This window comes from Pseudomassariella vexata (assembly GCF_002105095.1).
Source record: "Pseudomassariella vexata strain CBS 129021 chromosome Unknown BCR38scaffold_11, whole genome shotgun sequence".
Taxonomy (NCBI): Eukaryota; Fungi; Ascomycota; class Sordariomycetes; order Amphisphaeriales; family Pseudomassariaceae; genus Pseudomassariella; species Pseudomassariella vexata.
Genome location: NW_024467966.1, coordinates 1,086,542 through 1,099,423, shown reverse-complemented (window position 1 = coordinate 1,099,423; position 12,882 = coordinate 1,086,542). Strand labels below are relative to the sequence as shown.

General features: G+C 48.3%; 5 protein-coding genes across 5 annotated transcripts; 4 read left to right on the top strand and 1 right to left on the bottom strand.

The window, feature by feature from the left end:
- Positions 1-2,528: 2,528 nt before the first annotated feature.
- BCR38DRAFT_349805 (glycoside hydrolase) lies at positions 2,529-3,271 on the top strand (the record flags this gene model as incomplete). The annotated part of the gene is made up of 2 exons (XM_040856517.1): positions 2,529-2,800; positions 2,863-3,271. The coding sequence occupies 2 exons, from the start codon at positions 2,529-2,531 to the stop codon at positions 3,269-3,271; spliced, it is 681 nt and encodes a 226-aa protein (XP_040713011.1).
- A 49-nt stretch (positions 3,272-3,320) lies between these two features.
- BCR38DRAFT_442502 (putative hexose transport-related protein) lies at positions 3,321-5,597 on the bottom strand. The gene is made up of 8 exons (XM_040860820.1): positions 5,240-5,597; positions 5,057-5,167; positions 4,793-5,003; positions 4,388-4,736; positions 3,992-4,340; positions 3,835-3,939; positions 3,661-3,775; positions 3,321-3,602 (listed from the first exon to the last, which is right to left on the bottom strand). The coding sequence occupies exons 1-8, from the start codon at positions 5,570-5,572 to the stop codon at positions 3,391-3,393; spliced, it is 1,785 nt and encodes a 594-aa protein (XP_040713010.1). The 5' UTR covers positions 5,573-5,597; the 3' UTR covers positions 3,321-3,390.
- Positions 5,598-6,171: 574 nt separating this feature from the next.
- BCR38DRAFT_374424 (uncharacterized protein) lies at positions 6,172-7,598 on the top strand (the record flags this gene model as incomplete). The annotated part of the gene is made up of 6 exons (XM_040857323.1): positions 6,172-6,359; positions 6,411-6,474; positions 6,529-6,664; positions 6,716-6,991; positions 7,052-7,212; positions 7,272-7,598. The coding sequence occupies 6 exons, from the start codon at positions 6,172-6,174 to the stop codon at positions 7,428-7,430; spliced, it is 984 nt and encodes a 327-aa protein (XP_040713009.1). The 3' UTR covers positions 7,431-7,598.
- Positions 7,599-7,748: 150 nt separating this feature from the next.
- BCR38DRAFT_442498 (NAD dependent epimerase/dehydratase) lies at positions 7,749-9,076 on the top strand. The gene is made up of 3 exons (XM_040860819.1): positions 7,749-7,836; positions 7,893-8,133; positions 8,183-9,076. Exons 1-3 carry the CDS (start codon positions 7,823-7,825, stop codon positions 8,942-8,944), a joined length of 1,017 nt encoding a protein of 338 aa, XP_040713008.1. The 5' UTR covers positions 7,749-7,822; the 3' UTR covers positions 8,945-9,076.
- Positions 9,077-9,582: 506 nt separating this feature from the next.
- BCR38DRAFT_46574 (uncharacterized protein) lies at positions 9,583-10,635 on the top strand. Its single transcript, XM_040862712.1, has 3 exons — positions 9,583-9,660; positions 9,712-9,847; positions 9,940-10,635. Exons 2-3 carry the CDS (start codon positions 9,809-9,811, stop codon positions 10,534-10,536), a joined length of 636 nt encoding a protein of 211 aa, XP_040713007.1. The 5' UTR covers positions 9,583-9,660; positions 9,712-9,808; the 3' UTR covers positions 10,537-10,635.
- The last annotated feature ends 2,247 nt before the right edge of the window (positions 10,636-12,882 follow it).

Sequence of the window (12,882 nt, the reverse complement as noted above, 5' to 3'; positions counted from 1 at the left end):
GCTTTTGAAGGCGAGGTGGTAGACTTATCTATGCGGTTACATGGTATCTTAGGACTGGCTAGTTCACCACAAGTCGAATGTTTGTTCTCACTTAGAAGAGGAATCCCAAACTCTCCGAGAACTCCTGCTAGTATTGCCGGGTAAGTAGCATATCTAGCAATACCGGCCATCTGACTTACCAAAGCCCCCAACGTGGAACTCCAGTCAACAAGATCAACATCGCCTTAACCTTACTCTATAAATGCAAGCTCGGGAACATATTCGGTAACGAGGTCGTTCCATCATATATCCCCTGCCGCAACCAGGTGGAGGTAGACTATCTACAGCTTTGAAACGCTTCCGACTCGATAGGCAGTATTCGAGTCGACAGTTTTAACGCCGCCGGTTGATTAGCTGGAAAGGCCCTCAGTACTAAGTAATAACTGAAGAGAGGCGTTTCATCGTAAACAGGATAAATTTTAATCGAGAAGGCCGTTGCGTTTTGGTCAATCCAGTACCACTTAAACTGAGTTTTGAAGGAGATGGATAATTTGGTCCTTTCATGGACTTGGTTTATTATCGCCGTGAGGATGTCGAGGATAAGGTCAGTATTGAGATGCTCAAAGACGTGAAGATGAAGGAACTGAAGATGCATGGTTCGGGGTGTCTATTGGAAGCAAAGAGAGCAATGATTTCTCAGCTTTCAATCAGAACACTCGCAGTTATCATACGCCTATTTCATAGCCTTTCCTGGCTTGAGACACTGACGGCATCATCTTGATCACCATGACGCCCGTTTCGCGCAGAGTAAATTAGAAAAACCTCGCCTTGATGGCTTGGCTACACTTTGCTATGATTGATTACCCCATTGCGAAGCAGAATTGTTGCACGGTCAAGTGAAATAAGCCGGGGGCTTTTTTAATAGTCAGCTCTGCCGAGATGACATATGATTAGTCCCTCGGATCCTCTAGACACTGCCCTCAAGCCCGCCTGCCGTCTGCCGCCGATATATTATCTCGTCAACTAATTTTTCTTACCCCAGGCACACCAGCTGGGTGCTTGGTGTTGTGCTTTGGCCAATTTCCCATAGCAGGCATTCCGTAGTTGCAGATTCGTGAAGTTAGTCCCATCATCTTCATCGCCAATTCAGCTTCACTGTCTGTATTGCCCACGCCTAAATTATACCGGCCCAGCAATCTCAAATATTCCTCCTCCTTCTCCCGTTCATGTCAAATAAAAGTGGAATACTCGTTGGGTTCCAGCAGTCTAAGTGACCCTTGCAAGGCCCCTTGGGGGTGCCCCAGCGATAGAAATGAGGTCAGGTACGGGGCGTATGACCCTTAAATGGTGTCACCAGCTTCCTGGATTTCAATATTATCTCCGATGTAGCTGATTCCACTAAGGGAATTTCTGAACCTCTAGACATGAATAGTTCTTCAACTTCGTCATGACTCTCAGTCTGTTCAGCAGCTTGCTGCCCGGAGTTACTCATAAAGCATCTCTATAATCGGCATATTAAACTGATCAAGCACCATCCCATACGTAACTGACATACTATCGGCGTAAATGTCGAGGTACGTGTACACCGTCTCACAGATCAGCACATGTAGCAAATCATCCATGGACCTCTTTTATCCAGTGGAGTCATATCCTCTTGTGTTCCAACTCTTACCTTCACGGTCTGACTATGTTGACATACTCCTCGGTGCGTTTCCAATGAATGATAATAATGCTGACTTTGTGCATCTTTGCTGCTGTCTGGTTAGCTCAAATTGTAAATAGTATATACCCTTTGGTGTCGAGCCCGGGGTTCCAGGAACCTTGTGTACATTCGAAGTACGACGAAACATTTCGCCTCATAAATACTAGTCACAATCGTCAACGCAGATTATAGAAACGATCGCTGTCGAAGACCATTAACACGCCACCTAGAGGCGTCTCGGGGTCCAAAAATCGCGAAAATCAATCGAGGACTACCTCTGGGCATTCTCGAAAATGAAAAGAGCGGAGCAAGAAACCAGGATTGAGTAAATCCGGGGTGCATTCGTCCCTCATTTCCGCGAATCATGCTCTCTCGCACTTCGAAACAGCAGCTTTATCTCCTTGTCTCGCCCGAACGACTCCCGGAAATCGTGGACATCGGAGAAGGCCACCGCTGCTGATCACTCTAAATGCGGCTAGCCTAAGCCGAAATAGGGGTTGAGCATGGGCCTAGGGTGACCTACCGGAAGGGGTGTCTCAGTTTTAACACGCAGCGTCGCATTTAGAGTGGCTGCATCACGCCCAGATCCCAAATTTCGCAGTCGAATTTATTGAAGGGAGAATAACGGACCAGATATGGAGGCTAAAGTGGAGTCCCGTTTCTACGAATATGGAATTTGCAAAGCGGCATGCTCCATTTGGATGGAAACGTCATGTCGCCATTAGATTAGGATGGTGGGTATAAGATGTGGTTGATCCCCTTTGATCCTAGGCGCAGTTCGTTCGGATCAGCGCACCACCGCATACTGTCTCTCACTCATTCATTCGTTGATCTACAAACCGTCAATATGGTTTCCTTCACTTCCGTCCTACTGGCCGTGTCCTCCGTGGCTGGTGTCTTCGCCGCGCCCAGCGAGTCCAAGCCCTTGTCTGCTCGCGCCGACACCTTCACTTCGAGTTCGACTGGCACGAGTAACGGATTCTACTATTCGTTCTGGACGGACGGCAGCGGTGACGTCACATACACCAACGGCGACGCTGGCGAGTACTCTATAACGTGGACTGGCGACAATGGTAACTTTGTCGGGGGCAAGGGATTCAACCCCGGCGCTTATTCCAAGTAATTACTATCCTCAAACTATGATTGAATGAATGAATAAATGAAATTAACAAAGCACCCAGATCCATCGCCTTCTCCGGCTCCTACAACCCCGACGGCAACAGCTACCTGTCCGTCTACGGCTGGACGCGAAGCCCGCTGATCGAGTACTACATTGTCGAGTCGTACGGCACGTACAACCCTGGCTCCGGCGGCACAGAGAAGGGCACCGTCACCTGCGACGGCTCGAGCTACACCATCTATACCAGCACCCGGACAAACCAGCCATCCATTGATGGCACCGCCACGTTCCAGCAGTACTGGTCTGTTCGTAGCTCCCACCGTACGAGCGGAACTGTCACCACCTCGTGCCACTTCGATGCTTGGGCTGAGGTTGGTTTGGCGCTGGGTTCCGAGTTCAACTACCAGATCGTCGCGACGGAGGGATACTTCAGCAGTGGATCAGCTGATATCACTGTTAAGGAGGCTTAAGTGTTGGGTAGAAACGAGAATGTGCCACGTTGATAGTCTGAGAATATACCCGTTTTGAATGCTGTACCATCTGCCTGCAACTACGTTATTTCATTGTGCATAATCCACAAGGAAAGTGTCTACTTAGAAATGGCCACCCTAAACATCTTCTTCGTGTTAGCCGCTGGTCCATCCGCTACACTTTCCAAGCCCTGCAATTGTCCATCATCGCGCTTCACCATGATGGTCTTGGCCAGTGACGCCTTTGGAGGGAACTTCGCGTTGAAGACTTCGTCCAGCTCCTCGAGCGTGCGACCACGGGTTTCGACACCGAAGAAGAACCAGACGATACCTAGTCCATGCATTATTAACAACTTCGATAATTTGGTTACGTTTGATGGTTGTCTTACCAAATATCAGATTCAGTCCCACAAAGACGAGGTAATATTTCCACGTGACGGCTTGCAGGGCGATGGCAGTGACATAGCTGTTGTACAAGTTGGCGCAGTTGGACATGATGACATGCTGGGCGGTATAGTCAGTACATACGCGATGCCAAATCGCATGTCAGAGGGTTGTCTTACAATGCCCATGCCTTTGGCTCGAGTGTGGTTGTTTAGAACTTCGGCACAATATGTGGCTGTCAAGGGCGTGTAGACAAACGAGTAGACACATCCGAACAGGAAAATCTGAGAAGATGTTAATAACGCTCCTAAGAGGATGGTTGTGCCAATGGCCTACCATTGCCACACCACCATTCGAGAGCCCAGTCCCCGCATTATTATTTCCATCGAACTGGCTTGAGAACCCAGTCACACCCGAGAACAGACAAGCCAGGAAGATCGATCCCACCCAAAGCTTGGTGCGGCGCCCGATCTTGTCGTTCGTAGCTGAACCTGCCACTGCTCCCGCGCATGACACGATGGAGTTCATAAAGGTGAGTAGCAGTCTTCGCTCAGTCGACTTGATGCCAAGCTGGGTATACATCGAGGGAAGGTAGTAAGTCAAAACGGAATTCCCGCAAAGTTGCGCGAAGAAGGACATGAATGCCATTTCGAGGAACCGCCATCGAGCATTGTGGTTCTCCACTCTGGTTTGTGTTGGCAAAGCAATATTACTTGCACAGGGTAGACTCACAGTTCCCAGTAATTGTACCACACTTTCGCCTTCTGGACTTTGATGCTTTCCTCAAATTCTTTGAGCTCTAGTAAGACTATAGGATGGTTCACATCACCTCCCCCATGGTACTTGGCTATGATATGAGCGGCGCGTTCGGCCTTACCCCTTGCGACAAGCCAGCGTGGAGATTCAGGGATGAGTAGTGCACCGATGAAGATGAAAATAGGCGGAACCAACTGCAGGGCCAGCGGGAGCCGGAAGGCCAGAGTGGTGTTCGATTTATTGGAGGCGTAGGCGACGCCGGTTGATAGAATGGAACCGGCGTAGAAGAAAGTGTTGTAGTAGCCGACTACCCGAGCTCGCCACTCTAGAATGATGTCAATATGACTTGTTACGTTTCATGAATGCGAGAATATTCCTCACGAGGAGGCGCCATTTCCAAAGCATACGTAGGAGCAGAACTGGTCCCTATTGAAATCCCGAAGCCAAGCAAGAATCTGCCACCAAGCAGGTAGCTGTCGTCCTGTGCAGCTGTCAGAATACAGGCACCAGCCATGATCAGCACCGAGCCTGTAGCCATGCCGGCGCGACGACCAAACTGATCGCAGATAGGGCCAGTGAAGAGAGATCCAATCTGTGAGACTCAGCTAAGGGCACGGCACGCACACTCAATTTTTCTCGACTGACCATATTTCCGATAGTATAAATCATGAATATGATCCCGGTCGCGCTGCCCAGTTCCGTGTGGTGGAAGTACTCCTTGTACTGGGCCATGGCATTTATGGAGCTGAAGATGGACTTTTGAATGTGGTTAGCCTCATCTATATGGTGTCAAGGACACAGCGAAAAGAAATCCCCCTGCGTACGCACTCCGTCGAAACCAGAAGCCACGGCATTCAATGCCGCCACGAGCAGAATCGCATACAGTTGCAGAGATCTCTTTGACCATGGATCTAACGGAGCCGCGGTAACAGTCTCATAGAAGTGGGAGTTCCCCTGCAACTCTGTCGTCTGCATTTGAACCTTCCCATGATCAGATGCGACGCTGGCCGTCTGAGCCAGGGGCGGTCCAGCTGCGCTGAGCTCGATGTCGAGATTGTTATTGGTCATTATGGCATGCTTTACAATCTCGATGTAGATTATGATATTGAGGACAAAGCTGTGAGAAGAATAGAGTTCATATCCGAGATGGATGGTAATCATTGCTAAAAGTCGAGAGCTAGCTAAGAAACGGTCTTGTCATCTGGATCTTATCAAGCTCACGGCGCACCGTCTCCGCATATGTACGACGTTACATATTCCCGTAAGCACGCACGTGAGCATAGATGTTCGTCTTTCTCCCTTGCTGTCTGTCGCTGAACCCCAATGATCAATTGGAGTAACGATACAACTGGCGAGCTGGCTTATCAGTGGGCAACAATTGTTGCCAACCCCCCAGACTACGCTAGCCACAACGGGGCGAGTACAGGACACACAGCACCAGGGTCGACAAGATACCAGCCGGCTTTCGCGTATCCTGGGATCCCGGATCCGTTGAAAAGACCAGACCAGCAACGAGGCCGTGTAATAAGGTAGCGACAGAGCGAGGTTATAGATAAGGTTAGAAAAATATGTTGGCTGGAAATTGGGGTCAGTGGAGACATTTTCAAAGAGGGGTCTATTACGGCAACATGAGAAACGTAGTCGCTCTGATGTCCGAAATTCCATGGCCGTAGGCAGAGACTTGCCTTTGCTAAGATGCATTCTGTTCCCCCCGGACCAACTGGATAGATTTGACAAGATCAAGGTACTTGATTTTCGACATGCCCAAACCAAGTTGGCTTCAAGACCTCGAGCGGGATGGCTTTGTTGTTGTGCCGCAGGTTGTCCTGAAAGACGTGTGCGATGACTTTGTCGAATCTGGATGGGCATGGCTAGAAAGCTTCCCCCACGGATTCCAGAGAGATGCTAGATCGACCTGGAATGAAAATTGTCTCCCTTTCGGCCAAAAGTAGGTGGCTTCTCAAATCGCACCCTGGATCAGCTGACCAACACTCTAAAGGGGTGGTCTGTACAACCGATGCTCAGTCAACCACGAAGCTTTCGTGTGGAAAATTCGAACGTACGTCAATTTCTATTATATAACGTTCGAATCAGCACTGAAGCAAAGGGACAGTCAGCCTGGAATAATCAAAGTTTTCGAACAGATATGGGACACAGAAGACCTAGTTGTCTCCCTCGACGGAGTCAACATTACTCTACCCATCAGCAAAGAATCTGGGAGGACTGATATCGAGCCAACAGAGCCCTGGCCTGGTGAGTGTCTCTGTCGGTGCACCTCGCGAATTCTAACATGATTGCACACAGATATTGACCAGGATCCTCGTAAAGCCGATCGATTCGAGCTTTACCAGGGCATCGCTAACTTCTCACCGTGCGGCCCACAAGACGGCGGTCTCTGCGTTCTCAAAGGATCTCACTTGCTACACACTCGGAACTTTGAACAAATTGGTGGGTTCAGGGAGAAGCAAGATCTTGGTGTCGGCAAGAATGGGTATGACTTCACCAATGAAGATGCAGATTGGTACAAGTCGCAGGGCTGCGAAGAGATTAAAGTCTGCGCAAACGCAGGCGACTTGATCGGTCAGTCAATATTTCAGGCTCTAGAAAGTGGAGCAGTTATTACTGACATTCGGACACCAGTATGGGATTCTCGTACTATCCACTGGAATGCGAGCCCGGCTGGAGATCAAACTCGATTTGTCAGCTACGTTTGTTATGCACCGCGGTCTTTCCTGTCCGAGGCAGGTCTTGCGCGGAAGTTCGAAATATTTCAAAGTCGCAAGGGGACGACGCATTGGCCAGTAAGCTTCTTCTGGCAAGTGACTAACGTCAGATCAATAATACTAACTGTGATCGATAGCATGAGAACGTGGTGCCCGCGGACCGACCTAACTACTTTAATGCTATTCCTCGCCGGCCTGATGGTTCGGTCGACCCGGCGAATAGAACGAGGCCTTTCCAGGAGCCGGAGGAGACTGCCTTGGTGATGAGGTTGGTAGGGGCGCGGGGGCTAGTGTAGGGGTTATGCTCATCGGTGGTAGAGGGGCTGCCCATCAATAGCAGTACACGATTAAAACAGCTGAGACGATACGAAGACTCTTGACACACCATAGGATGTTACATAATATACAATAGCATATAATTGTCTAGGTTTCACACGATTGGACTATATATAACTTCAATAGCCCATGAGACACCGTAGAACTGTTACCCTTGTCGTCGAATCGAAAACGTCCAGCCCCAGAGCCGGTGCTCTCGGTGCCCCGGGGGAAAACACCCCGAGTTCCCAAGATCCTCCGTCAGGGGCTTTCTCATTCGCTCAGAACCAAATGCAACCCCCAAACTGATTAATCTCCGCCGAAACTCGGCCCTTTCTTCCGTCTTTCATGGCAAGTGACTTGCTATGTCAACATGGTATCCGAAATGTAGGTACACACCAAGCTCTCATATCAATGAAGGCATCAGCTAATTGGCTGCGCAGAAAATACGTTCTCGTTACGGGTGCAGCTGGATTTATCGGGGCTCATGTCGTCGATACTCTACTGGGGCGGGGATTCCGTGTCCGCGGCACCACTCGGTCTTTATCGAAGGGGGATGCCATGATCAAGGCGCGACCACAATATTCCTCTCAGCTCGACATGGTACAGATTGTAGACTTCGAAAACGTCGGCGTCTTCAAGGCAGTTATTAGAGATATCGATGCAGTCATCCATGTTGCTAGTGTACGTTGCCAGATCCTCAGTTACTTACAAACCTAACAATAGGCAAAAGCCGTTCACATACGACACTAAAGACAACGAAAAGGAGCTCATCATTCCCGCCATAAACGGCGTGAAATCCATCCTCGAAGCCTCAGCTGGTAGTAAAGTCCAACGCATCGTCATCACCTCAAGCTTTGCATCCGTCATAGATATCAATCGCAGGACACCTCCCTACTTCACCTACACGGCAGACGACTGGAACCCCCTTACCTATGAAGAAGCCGCCGACCCTTCTTCATCCGCCGTCATTGCCTACCGTGGTTCCAAGAAGTTTTCCGAGCTTGAGGCATGGAACTTCATCAAGGAAAAGAAACCCCAGTTCGATATCGTGACGCTTTGCCCACCCATGACGTTCGGTCCCGTGGTGCATCCGGTCAGCAAAGTCGAGGATCTGAATGAGTCCAACGCCATGCTGTGGAAAGTAGCAAGCGGCGCGAATCCGATGCCAGTTTCGAGGGTGCCCTTTTGGATAGATGTCCGAGATCTGGCGCAGGCTCATGTTGAAGCTCTGTTGAGGCCCGAGGTGAGGAATAAGCGGTTCACGACCACTGCTCCAGAACGGTTCTCTTATGGGCTTGCTGCGAGGATCATGGTGGATAAGTTTCCTTGGGTGAAGGGGCAGGTGATGGAGAGCGTTCAACCACTTGATGGATCGTATGGGCTGGATGGAGAGACGGCTGCTAAATGTTTGGGTTTCAGTTACAGGAGATTCAAGGAAACAGTGGAGGATCTCATCGAGCAAGTATATGAGATGAGCCAGAGCTCTGTCTAAGCAGGCACAAGTCGGATCATCTGCAGTTATCTATATTATCTCCAGAGGGACATTGTTTTAGGTTTTTTTAAGAAATAGGAAGGTAAAAGGCTAGGTTCATTAGTGGCCAGTCAACTTAATGGTCAATGACAGGTGATCAGCCAAACCACAAGCTCGTTGTTTGGTCAGTGGTCGCCCTGATAGCTGCAGTGAGTGATTCGTGCGCCTGGCAAATATAAATGTATGTGAGGATGCAACAGGTGCTGTCAGGCCGAAGAACATATGCAGCTACCCGTGTACTGCGATACTGTCATCGTCTTGATCTGATTGGGCTGTTTGGATGCAGGTGACGTGAACCTGGAAAGCCGATTTTCTTGATCAGGCCCAGCATTTTCTGCCTAAGGCTGTGCAAGCTGCGCCACCCCAGGATGCCTCTGCGAAGCCAAACATTCGGTCAGGTATAAGAGCTCCAGCTTCCTGCTAACATAGAGACATGAGGTGAATTGGCCAGTTTCCCACTATATTGGCACAGCTAAATAGATCAGAACCACCACTCCCATGATCTATTCGTGGAATCCTATGCTAATTCGATCCATTACCCGCTAAACCTGTGTTAAACATCTCTTTATGAGCACCGTTCAAAGACGTATTACAAGCGTCTGAGCAAAGAAAAACGTTTATATTCCACTCAAGCGATAGAGCTCTCTACATATGGGAATTATTCGGTGGTGAGGAGGGTCTGTTTTCTTTAAATTAGAGACATGACTTCAGCTGACTCTTCTCGCCAGAACCTCGTCTGTCGCTCAACCTTGAGTCGGTCGACGATTTGAAAGGGCACCTCGAAAATTCCCACAGAAATTCACGGTGCAGATTCATGTAAACCATATGAGTCAAAATCAGTTTCAGTGGGTTCAATGTAACATCGTAACTACAGCTTTTGCCATGTGACGTTCAGTGGAGCAGCACCGCTCTCGTGTTCGCGGGAGCAATTTTCACACATATGCTCATATTATCAGACAATTCCCTCATTATTTGACTTCCTGTTCGCTTTGGGGCCAAGAGAGTCGAAGTATACTTTGCCGAAATTTCGTCAAGAGAATCACCTGCATGCTGTTGACGAGACTCTTCATCCGGTATTTGGTTCTAAAATCAGGATTCAGCATGGTTTCAGCCTATTGTCTGCTTTCACTGAGAGCAGTGTACAGCAAGGACTTGCTTGTCGTCTGTCGAAAACGATCATCTACCATTCATTTGACCTTGTTATGGGCCGTTATCAGTGGTTTGTTATCGGGGATAAGGCCTATCATAACATGGTCAGGAGTGCGGTAGAAGACAGCGGCGCATTGCAACGACACTCGTCTCTGGACGTCAAGTCGGCCTTCATAGCAATTTTGACGATGCATCTTATTCTCATTAAAGCATCCTCAGATACCCTGGCCTATTGCATTGACTACCTCGAGCAGGCGTGGCATCAGGTCCGCGATAATATAAGCCATCATCGCAACAGTGGGATGACAGCCCCGCCATATGTACGATATTCTACCAGTACTAGGGTTCAGGTATTACTGCTCTCGAGCCGAGGACCATTTCAAACACATCTGGAGATTTCTTGATTTTCCCCCCATTTAGCAACGATATTACGAACACGACGAGGTCTGGAAGGCGGGCAAGGGCTATTAGCTCAGATCTACGGAGTACGATCTACTCAGACCTACTTCTCCGTTTTTTGCATATCGGTTTACGTAGGATCAAGTTAAAGGGATATCATGGTTTGTTTCCTTCGTGCGGTTCATGTAGATGGAGGTGTGCTGTCCCCCTTTCTCATTGACTGCTTTGGATGGATGCGGTTTGACTTCTTTCTGACAGCGGAGTATAAGAGACATGGACGGCCGTTTGGGGATAGTTTTCGATGGCTTTATATATCGTCTATCAAGATATTCAGAATGAGGATTGTCTAATAATCGTTCGTGGCTACAGCAAAAATTACAGGTGCACCTTTTCAGTGTATTAATGTGTGTGGTCTGTGCAATTTAACTATGCAATATGGTGCTCCCCCTATGTCTTTGCTCCTTAAGTTCGACTTCAAAAGCGATCAGAAGCCGTTCTGTTGTTTTACAGTATCCATTGATATGTACTAATACTTGAGGCTTATGGTCTGGTAACAGACTGCGTCTGGACTCTACTGAAGCCCGATGGTGGTATTCCTCAGCCTCAAATCTGCAACGAACATGAGAATCAAACAGCGCTGCCCCAAATTATCCATCTTGTTATCTGACTTTATAAAAATTATGCAAGAGGCTAAAGGGCAAACTTGCGTCGCCGTCTGTGACCGGCTCGTCATAGACTCGGTAATGACGGTATTTTATCGCACCAATGGGAATCTGCTCCTAAGAGCCTCATCAAGAAGCTTTGGAGCGGAGAAGGGGCGGGAAGTGAAATACCCATGTAATGAATTCTCTGCCTAGGGGAAATCCACCCTCGCGATGAATATCTAGGATGCCAAAGTCTGTTCAATTATCACGATATACGGAAGAGGATTTTTCAAACACCTGCTCTGTTTTGTGCATATTTGCTATTAATAGCTACATGTTAACAGCCGTTGCTGGGCAAACTCTTAACCGTGTACATCCCCCATCTGGAAACTTTACTATCCTCCACCTAGGCATGGGTCAGGATCTGTCAAGTAGTAACTAGTGAATAGCGTCCTGTCCCACAGTATTGCCTCAGCACATTCCGTAGACATAGTTTTTAGTAGAACCGTATAAAAGTTTTAGGCTGCTAAGCATCTATTTGCCTGACCCGCTAGAGGCTAGACTTCTATTCAGTTTATAGATGCCTAAATTTTAAAAGTAGAGATAATATAGTTAGTGAGATAGATGTGGGATGCGCCACAATTATTCCCCACGCCGAAAGTGGTGTAGTTGCTAAGTGTAGATAGTGGTCCGACCCTTCCTTCCTTCCACGGAGAGCAAGAGGACCTTGTAAGCCCTGTCAACACCAAACTTGGATTTGATGTTCCCGTTGAAGGAGCAAAAGGAGGGCACATATGCCTAACCTGTCTGTATTGTAGCTAACTCTGGTCCTCTCTTCGAGGGTCTATGTATGGAAACAAAAGGGTTCTTATATAGTCAATGAATGGTAGACTTGCTGATTAATTCAGACAAGTTGTAGAAGCATATAGATAAGTAGGGAATGTTCTATCCTTGCCACATTTCTCGTAATAGAGGTATGTGGGGATGGTCGCCGTTCTAGGTGGCGATAGTGGCAAGTATAGGACCCACATGGCCCACAGGGCCCATATTGTCCAACTACCAATCTACGCGGCACAACGCGTAGAGCAGGCATAGCGATCAACACATAATCCATACAGAGTCATCAAGAGAGGGCCGATTCCCCCAATAGAGAGTACAATCCAGTGAACAAGTCATATTTAGCTGAAGAACCTAACTATGAACACAAGTCGGCCAATCCCCCTTTATTTAAACGGGGTCTGCTAAGGTACTTACTGAATTTAGTAAAAGAATAAATAGCAAACTAAACTCTGACTAACATCTGCAAATATATAGAGCAAAAATAAAACAAACACGCGCGAGCTCAGCACCTGAGAACCGTACTCAAGCTGGACCACAATCATCTAAGCCTAGTTGTGCACCCCCTATGTTACACTTCGCGAAAGCTCGTGTGATGACCCGGCACAACCCCAGGAGGGTTGTGAGAGACCCCAGTCGTATAGGGGAGTAGTCCAGGCATGAGAAGTTGGTAGAATAAATTCTACTGCGCTGGCCGGGATTTGAACCCGTGACCTGTGAGGTGTAGTGAAGACACTTGACTACAGAACCAAGTATCCCAATTCATGTTGAGAAATTGGGCTCCTATTTTAGTTAAAGTAGGCAGCAGCACATACATGTTTTGAATGCCAGTGGCATCTGAGTCAGGCAAGCAATATCTACTCACATGAA